Raw genomic sequence first — 26,322 nt, forward strand, 5'->3', positions numbered from 1 at the left:
AAGGGTAAGCATGCATTTTTCATAATAGGATCAATACCTTCTTAAATGTCTGGTTGTATGTGCATGTACCTATCACCTGAATGTGGTGTTGTGGCCCCATTTGTGATACTGTGGGGGTGGACAGACTAAATCGTGCACATACGCACAGGAGGACGCTTGGGAGAAGATTTGAGCATTTCTGCGCCAGCACCACACAATAATATATATAGCCTAATTAATAAACAAATATACTTTAAAAATTAATTTATGGATGGAGAACCTGCCCATCGATAGAACGGACCTGCTCGAACGCATGTTTGAGTGTCTCGTCTTGGGATTGTTCCAGGGGAAAGTCATCGCGACTGGAAAGGTTTAGCCTCGCCACGCCGCTCGGATCCCCTGAGACTGCCCCGCTAGGTCCTGGTACAGATTCTCCCACCTGAGCGCTCGCCCCGCCCCCCGGCCGGAGACAGAGGAAGAGAGAGAGAGAGAGAGAGAGACAAAAGGAAGGGGCTCGCCGACCCCGGAGCACGCCGCCAGCTAGTCTTCCGCCAGTTGGATGGTCAGATCCAATGACGCCGGGAGGTGGCACTGGACCCACTGGGCGGTCTTCTTTGGAAGGCGAGAGATGAACTTCTCCAGCACCACCGCATTGATGATGGTCTTGGCGTCGCTGCCTCCGGCCAACAGCTACTTGCGGCACGAGTCCCGGAACTGCTTTGCCAATACAAAGGGCCGGCCCGCTTCGCTCAGCTCCAGTGACCAGAAGCGCTGCCTGTGTTGTTCGGGGCTGAGGCCGACCCTCTGGAGGATGGCTCCAACCCTCCCGGGCAAGCAAGCCCCGGAACAGCTCGCGGTCCTCCTGTTGGACCTGCATCATGGCCTGGAAGCGATGGTCATGGTCGGCTCGCAGATCCAGCAGGGCCTTGTGATGTTATAATGTCTGCAAATGGCGTAGGCGATGGTCCTGACGGAGACTGGATGGTGGAAGTGTTCTCCTTCCACCCGGGTTTCGTTACCAGTGTAGTAAGGTTCAACGATCAAAGAGGAAGGAGAGCGGGGTCGGCGTTCTGAGGCTCGTGGGTGTTTATTGAACAACATAAAATGACATAGAAAATAAAGTCGCGCCACATGCTTCGAGGTTTCTCCAGCTCGTCTCTGCTCTGATTCCCCACGAGTCCTCAGCTCTCTCGCCCTTCTCCGGATGTCGTGCGGCTTAAATACTAGTTACCCACGCCAATCACTGCAATGAGACCCAGCTGTTAATCGTCTCTCACCTGAACCACTTACCACCGCTCGTCTCTTCATTCGCTCTCCCGTTGCAGACTTCGCTAAACCATGCCGCCCCCGCCACAATGGCATAAAAGCATCGAACACCAGGTCAGGGGCAAAGAAAATAAAAAGCAAACATTTAAAAATGTATTTATTTATTTATTTATTTTACATTTATAGTTAAATTGATTAAATAGTGTGAAGTGAATTAGAAAAAAATACTATTTGTTGTCTTTTAGTGTGTGTATATATTTGTGGTGTGACTACTGATATTTGTTTGCGTGTGTGTATTACATGCCTGTAGACTTACTGAAGATCACAAACTTGCGGATACGGATGGAAAAGTTGCAAACTTTAGATGATGATCTGTTTGATGAGCGAGAGGGGGTGAAAAAGAAATACTATTATGCTCTATACGACATGGTTGTCCGTGGAAACTGTTTCTGCTATGGCCACACCTCTAAGTGTGCGCCAGTCGGCGATGAGCCAGGGGTCGAGGGCATGGTGAGTAAAAACAATAACAACAATGACAATGGAGATTAATTTGCACTGCTCACCTGTGTCTGTGTGTGCAGGTTCATAGTCATTTGCATGTGTAATCACCACACCACTGGACTGAACTGTCAAGAGTGTGAGGACTTTTACCAAGATCTGCCCTGGAGACCAGCAGTGGGCCGAGAGACAAATGCTTGCAAGAGTATGACGGCCCACAGTTAATTACAAAACATAACATTATTTCCCACTGCCATTTCTGCCTTCTGAAATTAAATGCTTTAAATTTGCTTAGTTCAATCGTCTTTTTACTTTCTCTCAGGATGTGAGTGTAACCATCACTCGCATTCCTGTCATTTCGACATGGCGGTGTATCTGTCATCGGGAAATAGAAGTGGAGGAGTGTGTGATGACTGTCAGCACAACACAGAGGGCCAGTGGTGTGAGAACTGCAAGCCCTTCTACTACAAGCACCCTGGCAGGGACATCAGAGACCCCAGGATCTGTGAGCGTAAGTGTGTTTAACACTTTCAAGTGGATAGATTATGTTTTGATACAATGTAGAAGGGATGCTGTTAATCTTTTTATGTATCTTTATATGCATTACTTGAAGGCATGTTGTGGGTTAATTACAATTCAATAACTTCATTCTGACTTTAAAAAAATGAATAGTAAACTTGTTCTGCATATTAAAATGGGATAAAAGAAAAGTAATTTAATTATTTTGTTTTATTTTAGCCTGTGATTGTGCCCACGTGGTTCTCTGAACGGAGGCTTATTTGACAGTGCTACACATGTTCTAAGAGATATGATTGCCGGACAGTGTCGTTGCAAATGTGGAGGGACAACATTGTGACCACTGTAAAAAGGGACACTATGGACTCAGTGACGACCCATTAGGCTGTCAGCATGCGTAAACACACAAATATTCACACCAGCAGCTTTGTTCATGTTCTTTCAAGGCTTTGACCTCTGGCTTCCTGCTTGTCTATTGTCAGTGAGTATGATCATGTTCATCTTACGCTTTTATTGTTTGTGTTTTGGTCGACCCAGCATGCAGCTGTAATCCTCTAGGTACATTCCCAAAAGGAAGCCCCTGTGATATACACAAGAAGTTGCTACTGCAAACATCTTGTTACCGGACTAAACTGTGACCTGTGTCTGGTAAAAGAGTGTTATTATATGTTTGTGTAATCTGGTTTGTGTATTTGCGCATCTGTGTGTGTGTGTAACACAGCTTTCCCTTTCAGCCACAGCACTGGGGTCTCAGTAATGATATGGATGGCTGCAGACCTTGTGACTGTGACGTAGGTGGGGCTTTGAATAATAAGTAAGTACCCATATCAGCTTTGGAAAAATTAATCGATTTTCATAACTTTGTAAATTAATTTCTAATGTTTTTCTCCAGTCTTAATTAACATCCTTTCTTATATTTTTGTTCGCTCTATAGTTGTTCTTGGGAGACAGGGCAGTGTGCATGTAAGAAACATATGTTTGGTAGGCATTGTGATCAGGTGCATTCTGGGTACTACATTCCGGCACTGGACCACTATATTTATGAAGTTGAGGAATGCTTCGTTTGGACCAGTAAGTGTAACATTGGACTTCATTCATCCAACATAAGTATATATATATTTTTTTTTTTCAATGTAGCATTTTAAAATTTACATACTGGTAATATAGTTTAATGAATATATTGAATCTGACAATTTATATAACAAAGAATTTTGAAAAAGAATGCATATGACAGTTTACTTAAGGTTTCATGAATGTGAAAATTTGTGTAACAGTGAACAAACTGTAAGTGACAGTCTTACGTAAAAATGCTTTTACAAATTAACTGAATGCTATAATTTATATAAGAATGGCTTCACAAACTAATTGATTGTGACTGTAAATTGTGATTGTAAAATTTACAATAAGAATTTTATAAACCAATTATGCGCAATAATTTACTTAAGTATATTTTTCAATACACATTAAATTGGTTTGTTTTTGTAAGAATGGTTTTACAAACTACCGGTAATAGCGATAATTTACACATAAATATTCATACTTATGGACAATTTGAATGCTGTTTGAATGGCTTTATGAACAAATTTAGGGCAGCAAATGCATGTTTGCTTTTATGAATACATGAGAAAACTGAGAACATTTGAAAAATTGTTTTATAAAGGATATACACAGAAGTTTTTTTATGCTTTTCCATAAGAGATGTCCAATGAGTGTTTGAGTTCACCATATTTTATGATAAGTGTTTACTGATTTTTTGCAGGAAGTAAAAGTGGTTCAAAGAGCGTTACCTTTGGATCGTAAACCTACCTGGACGGGTAATGGATTTGTGAATATAGCAGAGGGTGAAACACTGAGGTTAAACATTTACAATTTACCACGATCTATGGAATACAACTTAATGATCCACTGTGAACCACTGGTAATAAGCACAAATACTATATTCAGTTTAAAACTTATCTGTGACACAGGAAGCAGACACAAGTAAATGCATGTGTTCAATGCATTTATTGTAGTTGCCAGATGAATGGGAGAAGGTTGTAGTACAGATAGGGTGCCCCAGGGACACTTACCCATCAGCACACTGCACTTCTACATATAGAGATGAGCAGACCATCTCACTGCACCCTGGATCCAGGTAATGTTGCATTAGTGCGTGTGAAGTGTTTAGTTTTGTTTATTGTGTATTTAACTGCTGATTGTGTGTTTCTGTGTTTCAGATATGTAGTTCTGCCTGGTCCAGTGTGCTTGGAGAAGGGTCAGAATTACACAGTAAAGATTAACTTCCGCCAGTACTCATCATACAGCTATCACACTTCTCCTCACACACTTGTTGATTCAGTAAGTTTATTTAATTTATATATTAAGTATTAATTTATTAATTGCTTGTATTAATTAACAGCTTTTTTAGAATTAAATCAAAAACATGATGTACTTTACAAATTATGTACTGTACCAATCAAATGGTCAGGTAAAATAAAATAAATAAACAAATTTATGTTATGGTCATGACTTTCCGTTAACTTTAAGTGGTTTTATTGATATTTTGTTAACCTCTATCCCCAAACCAAACCCAGACATGTTGTTGCATTTTTAATTTTGATTGAAACTTAACTTTTATTAAGCCTAAAGGCAGCCAAATGCAAATGCCTACCAAATGCAGCTAGTATTTTTAGATCTGACATAAAACATTATAATTATATAAAGCTGTTTGAATGCCTAAATATGGTACATTTGGCAAATTGAACACCATTTTTAGAGCTTTCCCACACTGAAAAAAGGTGTACTTAATTTTAAATGTGGCCATTTTACTTTGAACTATTTTCACGTAACAATTCACAAATAACTATAAAGAAACAGCTCAGGATACACAAGACCTTTGTTTTCTGAACAGGGAATGTGACGCTCAGTAGCTATTACTCAACAAGAATGCCCCTTGGAATCACGTCAATTCACTGGCAAATGGCGCGGACTACACATCGACATCACATCGACATCAGGGAGAGGGACAGAGGGCCAGGAAAAATGGGGAAACAAAGACAAGAGGACCAGGTAAAATGGGGAAACAGAGACAAGAAAACCAGGTAAAATGGGGGGAAAAAAAAGAGACAAGAAGTGCAAACACAAAAACAAGGAGCCCAGAAGGGAGGTGGACCGGTGGAGGATCGGGGGAGGGACGGAGGGCCAGGTCCTTAGAGGGAAATAGAGAGAAAGACAAATACAAGGAACCCAAGAGGGAGGTGGACTGGCGGAGGATCAGGGGGAGGGATGGAGGGCCAGGTCCATAGATGGAAACAGATAGAAGAAGAGCAAAAAAAAAAACAACAACAACAAAACACAAGTCCAGGATGGACATAACGTGAAACCCACCAGGGCGGAGCAGAAGACAGAGAACATGAACAAGTTAAGGTTAGCCTCCGTGGCCATGACAGGATCAGTCGAGCGCTCAAAGAATTCGGCTGAGATGTGACGAGGCTCTGGAAGTTCCGCAGAGGCGAGGACAGACTCTGGTAGTTCAGCCGAGATGAGGAGAGGCTCTGGTAGTTCAGCAGAGGCGTGGAGAGGCTCTGTTAGTTCAGCAGAGACGTGGAGAGGCTCTGGTAGTTCCACAGAGACGTGGACAGACTCTGGTGATCCCACAGTGTTTAGACTGGATTCCAGAAGATCAATGCTGACTTGACTCTGCTCATTGGTGGCCTGACACTGCTCATTAAGATCATTGGTGACTTGCATTTGTTCATGAAGATCATTGGTGACTTGTATTTGTTCACGAAGCTCATTGGTGACTTGCATTTGTTCATGAAGATCAATGGTGACTTGCCTTTGCCCATGAAGATAGTTGGTGACTTGACCTTGCCCATGAAGAACATTGGTGACTTGACCTTGCCCATGAAGATCACTGGTGACTTGACTTTGTTCATGAAGAATACTGGTGACTGGACTTTGCCCATGAAGATCATTGGTGACTTGCCCTTGTCCATGAAATTCACCGTGACTTGACTTGACTCCGGAGTGTCAACGGTGACTAGCCCTGACTCTGGAAGGTCAACGGTGACTAGCCCTAACTCTGGAAGGTCAAAGGTGACTAGCCCTGACTCTGGAAGGTCAACGGTGTCTAGCCCTGACTCAGGAAGGTCAACGGTGACTAACCCTGACTCTGGAGGGTCACTGAGCACATGACTCGACTCTGGAGGGTCCACGGGAACCTTACTCGACTCTGGAGGGTCAACGGGAACCTGTCTTGACTCTGGAGGGTCAACGGGAACCTGACTTGTCTCTGGAGGGTCAACGGGAACCTGACTCGACTCTGGAGGGTCAACGGGAACCTGACTCGACTCTGGATGGTCAACAGGAACCTAACTCGACTCTGGAGGGTCAACGGGAACCTGACTCAACTCTGGAAGGTCAACTGTAGCTGTCGTTCTGTGCAGAGGCGCTGGACAAGCATTCATCTCGTGCCATAACTCTGGACCGGTGGCCATCTTGGGCCATGGCACTGGACCGGTGGCCATTTTGGGCAGTGGCACTGGGCCGGCGTCCATCCTGGGCAGTGGCTTTGGGCTGGCGGCCATCCTGGGCAGTGGCTTTGGGCTGGCGGCCATCCTGGGTAGCGTCGATGGGCCAGCGGCCATTCTGCGAAGCGGCGCTGGGCTGGCGGCCATCTTGTGCAGCGGCGCTGGGCTGGCAGACGTGCGCCTCCTCTCCCCTCCATCCGCAATGGTGAGACGGCGGCTCCGATCTGTCCCTCACGAGCCCAGGGTCGAAGGGGGGCCATGGTGGAGAGTGATGCTAGTCCTCCACTCGACCACTCACTCCTGTAGTTGCCAGATGAATGGGAGAAGGTTGTAGTACAGATAGGGTGCCCCAGGGACACTTACCCATCAGCACACTGCACTTCTACATATAGAGATGAGCAGACCATCTCACTGCACCCTGGATCCAGGTAATGTTGCATTAGTGCGTGTGAAGTGTTTAGTTTTGTTTATTGTGTATTTAACTGCTGATTGTGTGTTTCTGTGTTTCAGATATGTAGTTCTGCCTGGTCCAGTGTGCTTGGAGAAGGGTCAGAATTACACAGTAAAGATTAACTTCCGCCAGTACTCATCATACAGCTATCACACTTCTCCTCACACACTTGTTGATTCAGTAAGTTTATTTAATTTATATATTAAGTATTAATTTATTAATTGCTTGTATTAATTAACAGCTTTTTTAGAATTAAATCAAAAACATGATGTACTTTACAAATTATGTACTGTACCAATCAAATGGTCAGGTAAAATAAAATAAATAAACAAATTTATGTTATGGTCATGACTTTCCGTTAACTTTAAGTGGTTTTATTGATATTTTGTTAACCTCTATCCCCAAACCAAACCCAGACATGTTGTTGCATTTTTAATTTTGATTGAAACTTAACTTTTATTAAGCCTAAAGGCAGCCAAATGCAAATGCCTACCAAATGCAGCTAGTATTTTTAGATCTGACATAAAACATTATAATTATATAAAGCTGTTTGAATGCCTAAATATGGTACATTTGGCAAATTGAACACCATTTTTAGAGCTTTCCCACACTGAAAAAAGGTGTACTTAATTTTAAATGTGGCCATTTTACTTTGAACTATTTTCACGTAACAATTCACAAATAACTATAAAGAAACAGCTCAGGATACACAAGACCTTTGTTTTCTGAACAGGGAATGTGACGCTCAGTAGCTATTACTCAACAAGAATGCCCCTTGGAATCACGTCAATTCACTGGCAAATGGCGCGGACTACACATCGACATCACATCGACATCAGGGAGAGGGACAGAGGGCCAGGAAAAATGGGGAAACAAAGACAAGAGGACCAGGTAAAATGGGGAAACAGAGACAAGAAAACCAGGTAAAATGGGGGGAAAAAAAAGAGACAAGAAGTGCAAACACAAAAACAAGGAGCCCAGAAGGGAGGTGGACCGGTGGAGGATCGGGGGAGGGACGGAGGGCCAGGTCCTTAGAGGGAAATAGAGAGAAAGACAAATACAAGGAACCCAAGAGGGAGGTGGACTGGCGGAGGATCAGGGGGAGGGATGGAGGGCCAGGTCCATAGATGGAAACAGATAGAAGAAGAGCAAAAAAAAAAACAACAACAACAAAACACAAGTCCAGGATGGACATAACGTGAAACCCACCAGGGCGGAGCAGAAGACAGAGAACATGAACAAGTTAAGGTTAGCCTCCGTGGCCATGACAGGATCAGTCGAGCGCTCAAAGAATTCGGCTGAGATGTGACGAGGCTCTGGAAGTTCCGCAGAGGCGAGGACAGACTCTGGTAGTTCAGCCGAGATGAGGAGAGGCTCTGGTAGTTCAGCAGAGGCGTGGAGAGGCTCTGTTAGTTCAGCAGAGACGTGGAGAGGCTCTGGTAGTTCCACAGAGACGTGGACAGACTCTGGTGATCCCACAGTGTTTAGACTGGATTCCAGAAGATCAATGCTGACTTGACTCTGCTCATTGGTGGCCTGACACTGCTCATTAAGATCATTGGTGACTTGCATTTGTTCATGAAGATCATTGGTGACTTGTATTTGTTCACGAAGCTCATTGGTGACTTGCATTTGTTCATGAAGATCAATGGTGACTTGCCTTTGCCCATGAAGATAGTTGGTGACTTGACCTTGCCCATGAAGAACATTGGTGACTTGACCTTGCCCATGAAGATCACTGGTGACTTGACTTTGTTCATGAAGAATACTGGTGACTGGACTTTGCCCATGAAGATCATTGGTGACTTGCCCTTGTCCATGAAATTCACCGTGACTTGACTTGACTCCGGAGTGTCAACGGTGACTAGCCCTGACTCTGGAAGGTCAACGGTGACTAGCCCTAACTCTGGAAGGTCAAAGGTGACTAGCCCTGACTCTGGAAGGTCAACGGTGACTAGCCCTGACTCAGGAAGGTCAACGGTGACTAACCCTGACTCTGGAGGGTCACTGAGCACATGACTCGACTCTGGAGGGTCCACGGGAACCTTACTCGACTCTGGAGGGTCAACGGGAACCTGTCTTGACTCTGGAGGGTCAACGGGAACCTGACTTGTCTCTGGAGGGTCAACGGGAACCTGACTCGACTCTGGAGGGTCAACGGGAACCTGACTCGACTCTGGATGGTCAACAGGAACCTAACTCGACTCTGGAGGGTCAACGGGAACCTGACTCAACTCTGGAAGGTCAACTGTAGCTGTCGTTCTGTGCAGAGGCGCTGGACAAGCATTCATCTCGTGCCATAACTCTGGACCGGTGGCCATCTTGGGCCATGGCACTGGACCGGTGGCCATTTTGGGCAGTGGCACTGGGCCGGCGTCCATCCTGGGCAGTGGCTTTGGGCTGGCGGCCATCCTGGGCAGTGGCTTTGGGCTGGCGGCCATCCTGGGTAGCGTCGATGGGCCAGCGGCCATTCTGCGAAGCGGCGCTGGGCTGGCGGCCATCTTGTGCAGCGGCGCTGGGCTGGCAGACGTGCGCCTCCTCTCCCCTCCATCCGCAATGGTGAGACGGCGGCTCCGATCTGTCCCTCACGAGCCCAGGGTCGAAGGGGGGCCATGGTGGAGAGTGATGCTAGTCCTCCACTCGACCACTCACTCCTGTAGTTGCCAGATGAATGGGAGAAGGTTGTAGTACAGATAGGGTGCCCCAGGGACACTTACCCATCAGCACACTGCACTTCTACATATAGAGATGAGCAGACCATCTCACTGCACCCTGGATCCAGGTAATGTTGCATTAGTGCGTGTGAAGTGTTTAGTTTTGTTTATTGTGTATTTAACTGCTGATTGTGTGTTTCTGTGTTTCAGATATGTAGTTCTGCCTGGTCCAGTGTGCTTGGAGAAGGGTCAGAATTACACAGTAAAGATTAACTTCCGCCAGTACTAATCATACAGCTATCACACTTCTCCTCACACACTTGTTGATTCAGTAAGTTTATTTAATTTATATATTAAGTATTAATTTATTAATTGCTTGTATTAATTAACAGCTTTTTTAGAATTAAATCAAAAACATGATGTACTTTACAAATTATGTACTGTACCAATCAAATGGTCAGGTAAAATAAAATAAATAAACAAATTTATGTTATGGTCATGACTTTCCGTTAACTTTAAGTGGTTTTATTGATATTTTGTTAACCTCTATCCCCAAACCAAACCCAGACATGTTGTTGCATTTTTAATTTTGATTGAAACTTAACTTTTATTAAGCCTAAAGGCAGCCAAATGCAAATGCCTACCAAATGCAGCTAGTATTTTTAGATCTGACATAAAACATTATAATTATATAAAGCTGTTTGAATGCCTAAATATGGTACATTTGGCAAATTGAACACCATTTTTAGAGCTTTCCCACACTGAAAAAAAGTGTACTTAATTTTAAATGTGGCCATTTTACTTTGAACTATTTTCACGTAACAATTCACAAATAACTATAAAGAAACAGCTCAGGATACACAAGACCTTTGTTTTCTGAACAGGGAATGTGACGCTCAGTAGCTATTACTCAACAAGAATGCCCCTTGGAATCACGTCAATTCACTGGCAAATGGCGCGGACTACACATCGACATCACATCGACATCAGGGAGAGGGACAGAGGGCCAGGAAAAATGGGGAAACAAAGACAAGAGGACCAGGTAAAATGGGGAAACAGAGACAAGAAAACCAGGTAAAATGGGGGAAAAAAAAAGAGACAAGAAGTGCAAACACAAAAACAAGGAGCCCAGAAGGGAGGTGGACCGGTGGAGGATCGGGGGAGGGACGGAGGGCCAGGTCCTTAGAGGGAAATAGAGAGAAAGACAAATACAAGGAACCCAAGAGGGAGGTGGACTGGCGGAGGATCAGGGGGAGGGATGGAGGGCCAGGTCCATAGATGGAAACAGATAGAAGAAGAGCAAAAAAAAAAACAACAACAACAAAACACAAGTCCAGGATGGACATAACGTGAAACCCACCAGGGCGGAGCAGAAGACAGAGAACATGAACAAGTTAAGGTTAGCCTCCGTGGCCATGACAGGATCAGTCGAGCGCTCAAAGAATTCGGCTGAGATGTGACGAGGCTCTGGAAGTTCCGCAGAGGCGAGGACAGACTCTGGTAGTTCAGCCGAGATGAGGAGAGGCTCTGGTAGTTCAGCAGAGGCGTGGAGAGGCTCTGTTAGTTCAGCAGAGACGTGGAGAGGCTCTGGTAGTTCCACAGAGACGTGGACAGACTCTGGTGATCCCACAGTGTTTAGACTGGATTCCAGAAGATCAATGCTGACTTGACTCTGCTCATTGGTGGCCTGACACTGCTCATTAAGATCATTGGTGACTTGCATTTGTTCATGAAGATCATTGGTGACTTGTATTTGTTCACGAAGCTCATTGGTGACTTGCATTTGTTCATGAAGATCAATGGTGACTTGCCTTTGCCCATGAAGATAGTTGGTGACTTGACCTTGCCCATGAAGAACATTGGTGACTTGACCTTGCCCATGAAGATCACTGGTGACTTGACTTTGTTCATGAAGAATACTGGTGACTGGACTTTGCCCATGAAGATCATTGGTGACTTGCCCTTGTCCATGAAATTCACCGTGACTTGACTTGACTCCGGAGTGTCAACGGTGACTAGCCCTGACTCTGGAAGGTCAACGGTGACTAGCCCTAACTCTGGAAGGTCAAAGGTGACTAGCCCTGACTCTGGAAGGTCAACGGTGACTAGCCCTGACTCAGGAAGGTCAACGGTGACTAACCCTGACTCTGGAGGGTCACTGAGCACATGACTCGACTCTGGAGGGTCCACGGGAACCTTACTCGACTCTGGAGGGTCAACGGGAACCTGTCTTGACTCTGGAGGGTCAACGGGAACCTGACTTGTCTCTGGAGGGTCAACGGGAACCTGACTCGACTCTGGAGGGTCAACGGGAACCTGACTCGACTCTGGATGGTCAACAGGAACCTAACTCGACTCTGGAGGGTCAACGGGAACCTGACTCAACTCTGGAAGGTCAACTGTAGCTGTCGTTCTGTGCAGAGGCGCTGGACAAGCATTCATCTCGTGCCATAACTCTGGACCGGTGGCCATCTTGGGCCATGGCACTGGACCGGTGGCCATTTTGGGCAGTGGCACTGGGCCGGCGTCCATCCTGGGCAGTGGCTTTGGGCTGGCGGCCATCCTGGGCAGTGGCTTTGGGCTGGCGGCCATCCTGGGTAGCGTCGATGGGCCAGCGGCCATTCTGCGAAGCGGCGCTGGGCTGGCGGCCATCTTGTGCAGCGGCGCTGGGCTGGCAGACGTGCGCCTCCTCTCCCCTCCATCCGCAATGGTGAGACGGCGGCTCCGATCTGTCCCTCACGAGCCCAGGGTCGAAGGGGGGCCATGGTGGAGAGTGATGCTAGTCCTCCACTCGACCACTCACTCCTCTGTGACCTCCCCTGGTCCCACGAAAAACGATCAGGCGGGTTCCCTCAAAACCACTCTTTCTCTCCTGCTCAGTGGCTGGGGAGGAAACATCAAAAAACATATCGCTGGATCTTAGCTTGATGGAGTCCTTCTGTGACGTTCTGAGACCCAGTGAAACACAGGGAACGAGAGATCCAATTGCATTAATGTTTATTTAGGGTAATCCAAATCGTAATCCAACAAGCTGGGGTCAAAACCTGAAAACAATCCAAATAAACAAACAAAGAAGGAACAGGAAGGGAACAGGAATGGGAACAGGAAATCGGAATGCGAGGAACTCGGATGATGAGAAGACTGGGTACGGAAGGAAAGGACTCAATGCAGACAACAGTAAAAGACTGGTTAATATAGGGAGGCTAATGACTAATAAGTGAAGGCACCAGGTGCAATTAAAAGGAGTGCAATTACTGTGATGAAGGGATAAGGCTAGTGGGAATTGTAGTGCCTACGGTGAGCTGCCTAAGGGGAAGTGAGACCACTAGTGGACACCCAGGGATACAGAGACCAGACAGCATGACATGGAGTCTGTGACATTCTCACCAAAACATGATTGCCTTGCTTGAAGTGGCCACAACAAGTTTTTATACTGGAAATCCGAACAGGAGACAAGTGGTCCTCCATCGAAATTAAATCAAGCTGGACCCCCAAGAAAATGGTTCACTGAGAAAGTGTGAGAGCACACTTCTTACTGTTGAACCTGAGGCCAAGAGATCAAAGCTGGTGAAGAAGAATGTCTCTGTAACAACTCACCATTTCCTTGAAATGGGTCAAGATTAGCCATTTGTACAGGTAGTTGAGCAGACAAATGCTCTGGTCCCTCAATGGGGCCAGAACATCATCCATGCACTTTGTGAACATCCATGCATTACATTACAAAGCCAGACCGAAGTGAAGAATCCTGTACTCGAACACCATTCCTCCAAAGACAAACATGAGGAACTTTCTGTGCCACTGAACAACTTGAATATGAAAGTAAGCATCCTTCAGGTCTACAGTAATGAACCAATCCCCCGCATGAACATAAGCCAGAATAGCCTTCAACGTTAGCATTTTGAATATCGCTTTGTAAAGAGAAAAATTCAGCCAGCGCATATCTATAATATCTCAGACTGCCATCCTTTTTCAGAAGGTGGAAATAGCATCTGAAGAAGCGATTCAAGTCTTTTGTAGAGACCTCCTCTATCGAACCCTTGAGGAGGAGTGAGGAGACTTCCTGCGGGAGAACAGAAGCCTCTGAGGCCCTCTTTACCGCAGTAAGTTGAACCTTATCGAAACGGGGGATTGTGAATTGGATCCAGGTCCCCAAGATGATCATGCACCTGTGTACACGGGCATGGAATTAACAGCGGCAGAAGAGGGCTTGTGGTGATGGGTTGGCTCATGAAAACTGGAGTAGGGGCATGGTCTTGTTATGAGTAAGGGTGGCTGATGCATGGAGAATGCCGCAAGCATCTCCCATCATGTAAGCAGCACCCGTAATGGAAACGGGTTATGAGGGGAGAAAGCCTGAAGCTTTAATGACTGCTTCTGAAGGAAGGAAATCTAAGGGGCGGTCACTAATATTAGAGAGTGGTGCCCATGCCCACGCCATCAGCCAATGAACTGGCATGATTGGACCATTACATACCCAAGGGGTGCTCCCATTGTGTCATAGTTATGCAGCATTGAGTGAACCTATGAAAGAGAATATAAACCAACTCATATATGCAATTACACATACCAACTAATGCAAATCAGTTTTTCCTCTAGCTCTGCATTTACAGCATAGCGGTTTGTTGTCATATTCATGACCAGTGACTTTGACCTTGTCCTCGGACATCTGTAGATGGTGCTTTTGCCAGAGGTGCAAGACCTGAATCTATTTTCTGGTGGAGCCCAGCAGTGGGAAAACTGGGAGATGTTCCAGAAATACCGATGTATGGAACGCACTCAGGGTGTTATTAAAATCCCCTTAACGGATATTTGCAAAGATTTTATCTTCAGTGTGTCGGCACTACTGCACAATGGAGCTCTTGGTGAGAAAGACAGAAGAATTACAATTGTAAAACTAAGCAAGTAATAGAGGTTTTATGTTTTATGTAATACATGTTTATGCATTTAGAGGTTATTTTTCCCACAAATATTTGCTTTGGGAATTCTGTTTTAAAGCAATCAATATTTTGCTGTTTAGTTTGGTAATGTTGGTGGTGAAGAAATTGCAGACTTCAGCTGTAAAAGTACATTATTTTAAAACTTTTTTTCCTTCAGCCAATTTTCTAATTAAAGTAGGCATCGACTGGAAACTTATCATAGTTTTGCTGAATAAATGCCATTTGTCTCTCAATTATTTATCATTGGCAGAGTGTAAGTGTGACCCCCAAGGTTCTCTGAGCACAGTGTGTGACAATATCGGTGGACAGTGTCAGTGTCAACCCAATTTTATAGGTAGGAACTGTGACACCTGTGCCCCGGACACCTACCTATTTGGACCCTCAGGATGTAGACGTTAGTGAACTCTATGTATATGCACATATACACAAACAATGAACACCAGCATAGCCATATGCATAGAATAACATTAACAATGTTTTTTTGATCATCAGGGTGTGACTGTAACCCACTTGGCTCTCAGAACCCTTTCTGCCACCCCACGACGGGCCAATGTTTATGTGTGCCAGGGGCATATGGGCACCAATGTGGCAACTGTAAGTCGGGCAAACTGGTTACGGGCGAGTGTCTGAACTGCAGGGGTCACACCACAGGCCACAACTGTGAGAGGTAAGAGAGGAAAACATATTGTTTAATATGTCTGATAAATATGATTTGGTGGTATAATGCCACTTAGATGGCAAATTATTTTTCACCCTACATTTAACCTTAGGTTAACATATGTTTAAATCCACAGTAAAGACTGGATTTTACCTTTTAATTGTGAAAACCTACTCCAGACCAGTTAGCAAGGCTTTTCTGGCTTTAACACTAAATTTTGGTATCAAAAATACAGTATAAAGAATGAAAATGTTATAGTGGGTGGTTTAGCAAAGCACAACCAATCATAAACTACCTTAGTCCTTTAATGATTAAATATTCATGTTTACTCATACTTAATCTACTTGTCTGAGCAAAACAGTGAGGAAAAAAAAGTAAAATGTGATTTTTGATTATTGTTGTTGTTTCAAAAGAGAGCAAGTGCAACATTTTAACAGAAAGACGAGCAGTTTTTTAAACAAGTTGCATGCTCACTGTGTGCTGTATATTTATTCAAAAGTTAGAACTCCCTAGGCCATGTGGTGCAGCTCAGCCTCTGGGCTCAGTGGACTCTGACAAGCCAATTATTTAAAATGTGTCCTGCTAGTGCATTTAAAGTGCCTTGAAAAATTTAAAGTTGCTGCTTTGTTCTGTTGTAAGCTGTGGTTTAAGGACATAGCTTCATAGGTTAATCATAATTGTGTAATCATAATTGTTTATATTATAAGTTTATTTAAATGAAAATTTATTTCCATAATAAAATGTACATGAATTCATCAAAAGGTCAAAACTGACACAATGTTGAATTTTATTTTAAAGAGGAATGTTTTGTGTGTGTTTATAAAAGGAAGATTAATATGTGAATAATACAGTTTATTTCATTTTTCATTTAATTTATTCATTGTTCATTTATTCATGTATTGTTTACTTGTTATAACTCATTTATTAATTTTAATAGTTGCTTTTGAAAATTGTAATTAATGAGTAACTTTACTCAGAAACGTATATTATATTAAGTAACATTTAGTTGTGATTTATGCATCTTATATCCAATATGCAATTATTAACTAATATTTCATTGATCTTCATGTGTGAAAACAACATTGTGAATGGAACGTGGACTGAATCTCAATCACAACTAATCTAAGTCTGCGTTCAAGACCGGGGACAGTGTCTCTCCTCTGATTAACAGCAGCAGGTTCTGAGAATCAAACATTCAGATCCCAGAGGTGAGCAGAGCACACACACCTACAGGTTTAAATTCAACACACACATGCTGTATCTGAAGTGTGTGGTGATCATCTCCTGTAGGTGCGGCGGACAGCATCAGAGAGTATAACGAGGAGTCTGGCGAGGCGGAGTTTCATCAATCAATCAATCAATCACCTTTATTTATATAGTGCTTTAAACAAAATACATTGCGTCAAAGCACTGAACAACATTCATTTGGAAAACAGTGTCTCAATAATGCAAAATGATAGTTAAAGGCAGTTCATCATTGAATTCAGTTATGTCATCTCTGTTCAGTTTAAATAGTGTCTGTGCATTTATTTGCAATCAAGTCAATGATATCGCTGTAGATGAAGTGACCCCAACTAAGCAAGCCAGAGGCGACAGCGGCAAGGAACCGAAACTCCATCGGTGACAGAATGGAGAAAAAAACCTTGGGAGAAACCAGGCTCAGTTGGGGGGCCAGTTCTCCTCTGACCAGACGAAACCAGTAGTTCAATTCCAGGCTGCAGCAAAGTCAGATTGTGCAGAAGAATCATCTGTTTCCTGTGGTCTTGTCCTGGTGGTCCTCTGAGACAAGGTCTTTACAGGGGATCTGTATCTGGGGCTCTAGTTGTCCTGGTCTCCGCTGTCTTTCAGGGCAGTAGAGGTCCTTTCTAGGTGCTGATCGACCATCTGGTCTGGATACGGTCCGGATCTGGGTGACTGCAGTGACCCTCTGATCTGGATACACACTGGATCTGGTGGCTACGATGACCTCGGAATAAGAGAAACAGACTAATATTAGCGTAGATGCCATTCTTCTAATGATGTAGCAAGTACATAGGGTGTTATGGGAAATGTTCCTGGTTTCGGTTTACCTAATTAATGCAGCCTAAAAATCCTTTAACGGATTTGGATATTAAAAGCATATTAGTATGTTATGTGTATGCCAGGTTAAAGAGATGGGTCTTTAATCTAGATTTAAACTGCAAGAGTGTGTCTGCCTCCCGAACAATGTTAGGTAGGTTATTCCAGAGTTTAGGCGCCAAATAGGAAAAGGATCTGCCGCCCGCAGTTGATTTTGATATTCTAGGTATTATCAAATTGCCTGAGTTTTGAGAACGTAGCGGACGTAGAGGAGTATAATGTAAAAGGAGCTCATTCAAATACTGAGGTGCTAAACCATTCAGGGCTTTATAAGTAATAAGCAATATTTTAAAATCTATACGATGTTTGATAGGGAGCCAGTGCAGCGATTACAGGACCGGGCTAATATGGTCATACTTCCTGGTTCTAGTAAGAACTCTTGCTGCTGCATTTTGGACTAGCTGTAGTTTGTTTACCAAGCGTGCAGAACAACCACCCAATAAAGCATTACAATAGTCTAACCTTGAAGTCATAAATGCATGGATTAACATTTCTGCATTTGACATTGAGAGCATAGGCCGTAATTTAGATATATTTTTGAGATGGAAAAATGAAGTTTTACAAATGCTAGAAACGTGGCTTTCTAAGGAAAGATTGGGATCAAGTAGCACACCTTGGTTCCTAACTGATGACGAAGAATTGACAGAGCAACCATCAAGTCTTAGACAGTGTTCTAGGTTATTACAAGCAGAGTTTTTAGGCCCTATGATTAACACCTCTGTTTTTTCTGAATTAAGCAGTAAGAAATTACTCGTCATCCAATTTTTTATATCGACTATGCATTCCATTAGTTTTTCAAATTGGTGTGTTTCACCGGGCTGTGAGGAAATATAGAGCTGAGTATCATCAGCATAACAGTGAAAGCTAACACCATGTTTCCTGATGATATCTCCCAAGGGTAACATATAAAGCGTGAAGAGTAGCGGCCCTAGTACTGAGCCTTGAGGTACTCCATACTGCACTTGTGATCGATATGATACATCTTCATTCACTGCTACGAACTGATGGCGGTCATATAAGTACGATTTAAACCATGCTAATGCACTTCCACTGATGCCAACAAAGTGTTCAAGTCTATGCAAAAGAATGCTGTGGTCAATTGTGTCAAACGCAGCACTAAGGTCCAATAAAACTAATAGAGAGATACACCCACGATCAGATGATAAGAGCAGGTCATTTGTAACTCTAAGGAGATCAGTCTCAGTACTATGATACGGTCTAAATCCTGACTGGAAATCCTCACATATTCCATTTTTCTCTAAGAAGGAATATAATTGTGAGGATACCACCTTTTCTAGTATCTTGGACAGAAAAGGGAGATTCGAGATTGGTCTATAATTAACAAGTTCTCTGGGGTCAAGTTGTGTTTTTTTTATGAGAGGCTTAATAACAGCCAGTTTGAAGGTTTTGGGGACATATCCTAATGACAATGAGGAATTAATAATAGTCAGAAGAGGACCTATGACTTCTGGAAGCACCTCTTTTAGGAGCTTAGATGGTATAGGGTCTAACATACATGTTGTTGGTTTAGATGATTTAACAATTCTTCCTTTCCTATAGTAGAGAATGAGTGGAACTGTTCCTCAGGGGGTCTATAGTGCACCTGATGTGATACTGTAGCTGACGGCTGAATGGTTGCAATTTTATCTCTAATAGTATCGATTTTAGAAGTAAAGTAGTTCATAAAGTCATTACTGTTGTGGTGTTGGGAAATGTCAACACTTGTTGAGGCTTTATTTTTCGTTAATTTAGCCACTGTATTGAATAAATACCTGGTGTTATGTTTGTTTTCTTCTAAAAGAGAATAAAAGTAATCAGATCTAGCAGTTTTTAATGCTTTTCTATAGGATATGCTACTTTCCCGCCAAGCAATACGAAATACCTCTAGTTTTGTTTTCCTCCAGCTGCGCTCCATTTTTCGGGCTGCTCTCTTTAGGGTGCGAGTATGCTCATTATACCATGGTGTCAAACTGTTTTTCTTAACCTTCCTTAAGCGTAAAGGAGCAACTGTATTTAAAGTGCTAGAAAAGAGAGAGTCCATAGTTTCTGTTACATCATCAAGTTGTTCTGAGGTTTTGGATATGCTAAGGAATTTGGATAACTTAAAAAGCAGTCTTTTGTGGTAGAAGTGATGGTTTTTCGATACTTGTAACAAGAAGTAGAATTTACAATTTTGTCTATATGAAGTTTACACAGAACTAAATAATGATCTGAGATATCATCACTTGGCTGAATAATTTCAACACTATCAACATCAATTCCATGTGACAGTATTAAATCTAGAGTATGATTTCGACAATGAGTAGGTCCTGAAACATGTTGTCTAACACCAATAGAGTTCAGAATGTCTATAAATGCTGATCCCAATGCATCTTTTTCATTATCGACATGGATATTAAAATCACCAACTATTAAAACTTTATCTGCAGCCAGAACTAACTCGGATGTAAAATCACCAAACTCTTTAATAAAGTCTGTATGGTGCCCTGGTGGCCTGTATACAGTAGCCAGTACAAACATAACAGGGGATTTATCATTAACATTGGTTTCTCTGGATAATGTTATATGAAGCACCATTACTTCAAACGAGTTATACTTGAAGCCTGCCCTCTGAGAAATCCTGAAAACGTTGTTATAAATTGAAGCAACTCCTCCCCCTTTGCCTTTTAGATGCGGCTCATGGTTATAACAGTAATCTTGGGGCGTGGACTCATTTAAAATAATGTAATCATCAGGTTTTAGCCAAGTTTCTGTCAAACAGAGCACATCTATATTATGATCAGTTATCATATTATTTACAAAAAGTGTTTTCGTAGAAATGGATCTGATATTCAATAAGCCAATCTTTATCATTTGTTTATCCATATTGCATTTGTTTTTTATTTGTTGAACCTCAATTAAATTGTTAACCTTAACTTGGTTTGGACGTTTTTTGTATTTTCTAGTTCGTGGAACAGACACAGTCTCTATAGTGTGATATCTAGGTGAAAGAGTCTCAATGTGCTGAGAATTAACTGACCTCTGTGACGGGAGGCAGCTAGCAGACGGTCGGTTTAGCCAGTCTGAATTAGCCGGCATGAATACAAATCTTACTGTATTTACGTTTAGCATTAGCCAGCACTTTTAAATTTGCCAAGATGTCAGGCGCTCTGGCTCCCGGTAAACATTTGACTATGGTGGCTGGTGTCTATATTCACGTTCCGTACAATAGAATCACCAATAACTAGAGCACTTTCATCAGGTTTCTCAGTGGGTGCATGACTGAGTGGGGAGAACCTGTTTAATGTTTTGATCGGAACAGAAGAGCGGTGTTTTGACCCACGACTACGCTGCCTCACTGTCACCCAGTTGCCCTGCTGCAGGGGCTCTGTTGCCGGAACCGGACAATGTACAGGAATCCCTGAGCTAGACGCATCCAAAGCCATATCTAGAGCCCTAACATTCTTACTGTCCTCAATTAAAGTTTGGATGCGTGTCTCTAATTCATGTCAATAAAGCTGTCTCTGACCCAAAAAGTACGGTTGAAGAATCTGCTCAGATACGGAAAGCTGCTGAGACCAAACTAGAGAGCAAAGAGGAAGAATTTAACCGGACGCATCAGCTGCATTTACAGAGGCTGGACAAAACTGGATCTGAAATGGACTCCATAGACCTTTCACAACTAAGCCATCGGGTAATTTATCTACATAAAATAATAATAACAATAATATAAAAACAAGTTAGTGATTAGCCCAATCAAGGTGGCCAAGGTCTAAAAGGTCTGGATACGCAAGACTACTATTTTGGTGCTTGTGCTTATCACATAGCATACATACTTATGATAAATATTAAAATTGAAACAATGTGCTTCTTATTTGAATGTATAGAACGTATGTTTTGAGTTATTGAATGTGTAAATGTGTGTGTAGCTGTGTGGAGGGGCGTCTGCTCTAGATGGTTTGCGGAAACTGTGGTGGTCTGGGATGTGTGAGCGAGGATGGCATGTCCCAGTGTGGGGGGGAAGGATGTGAGACCATTGTGACTCAAATTCAAGAGACCTTGAACAAAGTCAAAAACCAAGATGCCCTGCACGCTATAGGAGAAATAAGCAAGCTTAGCAAGATGGTAGGGATTCACAACACTATTATTATAATTTATTAATTTATTTATTAAATCCCCTGAAATTCATGTGTGTGTGTGTGTGTGTGTGTATATATTTATATATATATGTATATATATACACACACACACATTTCTATTTGAAAGTTTTGGGTTAGTACTTTTTTTTCACAAACAGGTATTAAATTGATCAAAAGTGACAGTAAAGACTTTTACATTGGCTTTGACCTGAAAAACAGATCACATGTTTCCACAAAAATATTAATTAGCAAAATTGTTTTCAATTTTCATAATAACTTCGATTTTAAGTATGGACGTGCATATAAGGACATGCATGGGTGTTTCTTGCAGGTGTCAGATGCTCGAGGACATGCAGATAAGGCCAAGCTTAATGCTCAGGATGTGTTAGTGAGAGCCAATCAGAGCAAGGCACGAGTGGAACAGACCAATGAGGAGCTCAGAGACCTCATTCAGCAAATACGAGACTTCCTCACAAGTATGAATTGTCACATATAGTAAACACTCACACTTTGGCTGTGTCCAGACTTTCTTCAAACACACAAATGTATAGTCTGCAAGGTATGCAGATCTATATGACACACCACTATATTTGTTTCTTATACCAACTGTCTTTTTGCTACAAACCATTGATATATACAGTACTACTATCAGACCATGGTAGATCATGTATAACTGATTATATCATGTGTGTGTAGACGAAACTGATCCAAAGCGTATAGAGGAAGTAGCTGATGAGGTGATGAAACTGAGTTTGCCAGTGTCAGTGCCTGGTGCTCTGAAGAACGTGACCACATAGATCCGCGAGCATGTGGCCAGACTGACACAGGTGGATGATATTCTGGCCCAGACGGCAGAGAACGCACACACTGCACAGAGACTCATGCAAGAAGCACAGGCTGCCGAGTGAGTAATCACACACTTTTAGACATTGAAGTTTCAAAAATATACTTTTAAAACACTAACAATAATAAACAGATGCAAAATGTAAACAGATACAAAACAAGATTGTCAGCCTTTTTGACTCCAGGGCCCTGTTTTGTCCAAGAAAGAGGCGCTATCTATTGTATGATGATATCTACCTGCGGTACCGCTAGTTATTATATAAAAATAAATCTCAATTTTAGTTTTTTTTAGGTTCACCTTTTTAAGGGGGACACTGCTGTCAAAAACAGTTTTTTCATGCACCTGTCTATTTTTTGATTTTTGGTGTTTTGGCTTTAAATAAAGTTTTTTTTTTTTTCAAACTAATGGAAAGAAACATCCAAAAGACACTGTTAAGTGTTTCTTTTATAGCACTTTATCTAGTTGTGTCAACAGATTTCAATTACACTACACATTTCTAAAGACCATTTTCTCAAAATGAGTTTTTTTCTCCTACACTGAGCCATAAATCTCTACTTAAGTGGCACTTACACACACCAAACTTGTTTATTCCTGTCTATATTCTGAAGGTTTTTACAGAGGGATTTTTGCATATATAATTTTCTTGATTATATACAACATTATATTCCCCCAAATAATTGCACACACTAAACTTTACGTTTATTCTTGTCTACATTCTGAAGGTTTTTACAGAGGGATTTGTTCATACATAATTTTCTTGATTATATACAAAATTTTACCCCCCCCCCCCCCCCCCTCCCAAAAAAATTTTTTTTTTTTTAGAAAATATATTGTTTTCTGGCTGTTCAAAGTATTTTCTGAATTATGGAGTGACAAAAAGAGATACCCAGAATTCCATGTGTAAAGACATTTGACTCTTAATATGTCGAAAAAAATGTAACAATAATTTTGAAATTTACTTCTTCCAGTGTTCAGATTTTTGAACTAGAAATGTATGCAAATTAGTGCATATTTTCTTATTAAACAATGCCTCATTTGCATATTTAAACATAACATTTTTGAAAACTTGTAATTCAGTACAAAATAAATGTTTGCAGTTATCAGTGTAATCAACCGAGTATGTAAGGTGATAACTATTAGTTTTTTTTTACCCTATTCACCTGCAGTGTCTCACGTTAACATGACAAATATAACTGAATATGACTAATTTTAGGACTACTATCACAGCTTGATTGTAAATGACGCACTAATAAAAAATATTATTCAGTGATGATTTATTGATTTATAAGTCCCTTATTTGACCTGAAGCATGCTCTTCTGCTGTCTGTTTGGATAATGGTGCAGGATCTTAGGGACAGTCATAATCTGTGCGGTCAACCGATTAATCACATTCAAAATAAAAGTTTTTGTTTACATAATAAATGTGTCTGTACTGTGTATATATTCTGTAAATATAAAACCACACACAAATTCGTGTATATATTTAGAAAATATTTACATGCATATATTTATATTCCTATCATTGATATTATTCATAAATATATTGAATATATAAACATAAAAAAATTCTCACACGTGTGTATTCATATATACATAATTAATATACACAATACACACATTATGTAAACAAAATTAAACATTTGACAGCACTAGTAAAAATTATATACATTATTTTCCCTCAGTAGATATTGAAATGCTTCACATTTCATTTCATGTCTAGATTAAGGTTATAGGCCTATATAATAAGAATATTTTAACGTGACCTTCAAAAAACACATAACGTCTGTTACATGTACTCTAATAAAATCAACCCCTGCAACACAAAAACCTCCTTTATTACATAACGGCGTGTGTTTTGTGTGTGTATCACAGTGAGAGAGCTACTGCACTGAAACAGGCCACTGATGAGGTGAAGGAAACTCTAGAGGATACTGAGCGTGCTCAGACTGCTGCCAGCGAAAAACTGAAAGAGGTGGAGAAAGACATAAACCAAACAAAACATCAAATCGCTGATGTGAGTATATATACATTTCTTATATCTCTTATGTCCTTTAAACATAGTCTGTTTTTTATTTATTTTATTTTATGAAATGTGTGTCTACAGGTACAATCAAAAACTGAAGCGACTGAGTTCAAACTGAGTTTGAGCACAAGAACACTTCTGGATATTGAGAGAGAGGTTAATGAACTCCAACAGAAAACTCTAGAAACGTACAGCAGTGAAAATCAAACTCAGAATACAAATTCTTGAATACACAATCATATTTTGAACATTTTTCCAATTTATGTATATATTAAAATACATTTTGATAATGTTTTGGGGGACATAAAGTTAAAAATGTGATACAACTGTCCTGATATTATCATGAAGAATAAAGTAAAAAACATTATCAAGTAGTTAGGCATAATATTTTATTATTAGTCATTATATAAAATATTTGGGACACTCTTAAATGCTTTTGACCCATACACGCAGCATTTGTATATTTGTCTATTTTAGGAGTTTGACTCACTCATGCAACATGAGTACAAACTGGCGAGTGGTGTCATAGATCAGAAGGGAGCAGCTGTGTTTAATGCTCATCGGAAAGCTGAGCAACTCCGTCAGGAGGCAAAGGATCTACTGAAAGATGCCACAAAGAAACTAGAGAGACTGAGTGGTAAAACTGCTCACTGACTTGAATATTAGATTATAGACTTGCCTATGATTCCTCACTTTTCTTCCTCTTTAACTCTTCCAGAGTTGGAGAAATCATTTGTGGCATATCAGCGCATTCTGGTGGAGAAAGCACAAGAGATGGATGGGCTGGAGAGTGAGGCCAGAGATGTACTGCAAGATCTCAGTCAGAAAATCACTATCTACAGCACCTGCGCTTAACTATATGATCAAAGATGAATGGATAATGTTATAAGCTCAGACTTTAATCAGATTTCAACCATGTAAATTTGCCTTTTCTATGAAACTATGAAGAAACACATCTAGTTAACTGTGTCCTATATCTATGAGGAATATTGCAGTGTGCAATATCAAGCCCCATCCATTGTTGTGAACAGCAAATCAGGTTGGATCTTCTTGATAAAACTAAGCATGGTAACAATGAAATGCCAAAATAAAAAATCCATTAAATTATGTGATGAAGCGATAAACCACTGTGGCTTCTGGTTTTTAATACATTCATAAAACTGTGGAAACAGCAAAGTGATCGAAAACTTGTTTATGAACTATTTAAATACATTAATATTGATAATACAATAACCATTTATTATTAGTCAGAATAAAAAGCTTGAGTCAACTGCATATGTGACCTGTGCTTGCAAAATGAGTCACAATGAGCAAACTTTCAAAATTGAGTTATTTTTTTTCACATTCTCTATTAAAAGACCTGAATGGGACTCAGAATGATGTATGGACTGAGACTGAGCAACACTGTGTTAAGTTGATAGAATCAACAAAGTCAATTTTGAGAAGAACCCAGTTAAACGTAAAGTGCCGATGCAAAATCACTGAGCAACGTTGCATCTTTTCCTCCAGTTCTTTTCTTAATAATAATTACTAATCACAATATTTTTTTATTTTAACTTTGTAGAAGCAAATAATGCATTACTTTTTTAATTTTACATATAAACAAAAGCATTAAAGTAAGAAAAAACTAAATAGGTGTAATCAAATGTAAAAATCCCTTAAGTCTGTTCATTACAAATAAAGCAGTTCAATAAAGAGCAGCAAGTGATTCCCTCTTTCCTTTTATTGTTAACAATGTGACAGATGGCT

At 41.5% G+C, this 26,322-nt stretch overlaps 1 protein-coding gene across 1 annotated transcript; it reads left to right on the forward strand.

The window, feature by feature from the left end:
- The first annotated feature begins 607 nt into the window (after positions 1–607).
- Positions 608–25,697, forward strand: lamb1b (laminin, beta 1b). The gene is given in 29 exon segments (XM_052573632.1): positions 608–809; positions 1,556–1,755; positions 1,827–1,838; positions 1,840–1,948; positions 2,066–2,254; positions 2,482–2,490; positions 2,493–2,574; positions 2,576–2,652; positions 2,797–2,848; positions 2,850–2,907; positions 2,994–3,073; positions 3,194–3,314; positions 3,316–3,330; positions 4,019–4,177; positions 4,272–4,393; positions 4,476–4,596; positions 14,548–14,737; positions 15,063–15,206; positions 15,305–15,479; positions 16,761–16,782; positions 21,052–21,261; positions 21,497–21,526; positions 21,528–21,692; positions 22,038–22,182; positions 22,403–22,610; positions 24,423–24,564; positions 24,655–24,729; positions 25,051–25,210; positions 25,292–25,697. Coding segments are annotated over 29 exon segments (3,411 nt in total). The 3' UTR covers positions 25,429–25,697.
- The last annotated feature ends 625 nt before the right edge of the window (positions 25,698–26,322 follow it).

This window comes from Carassius gibelio, chromosome A4 (assembly GCF_023724105.1).
Source record: "Carassius gibelio isolate Cgi1373 ecotype wild population from Czech Republic chromosome A4, carGib1.2-hapl.c, whole genome shotgun sequence".
In the NCBI taxonomy this organism is placed as follows: Eukaryota; Metazoa; Chordata; class Actinopteri; order Cypriniformes; family Cyprinidae; genus Carassius; species Carassius gibelio.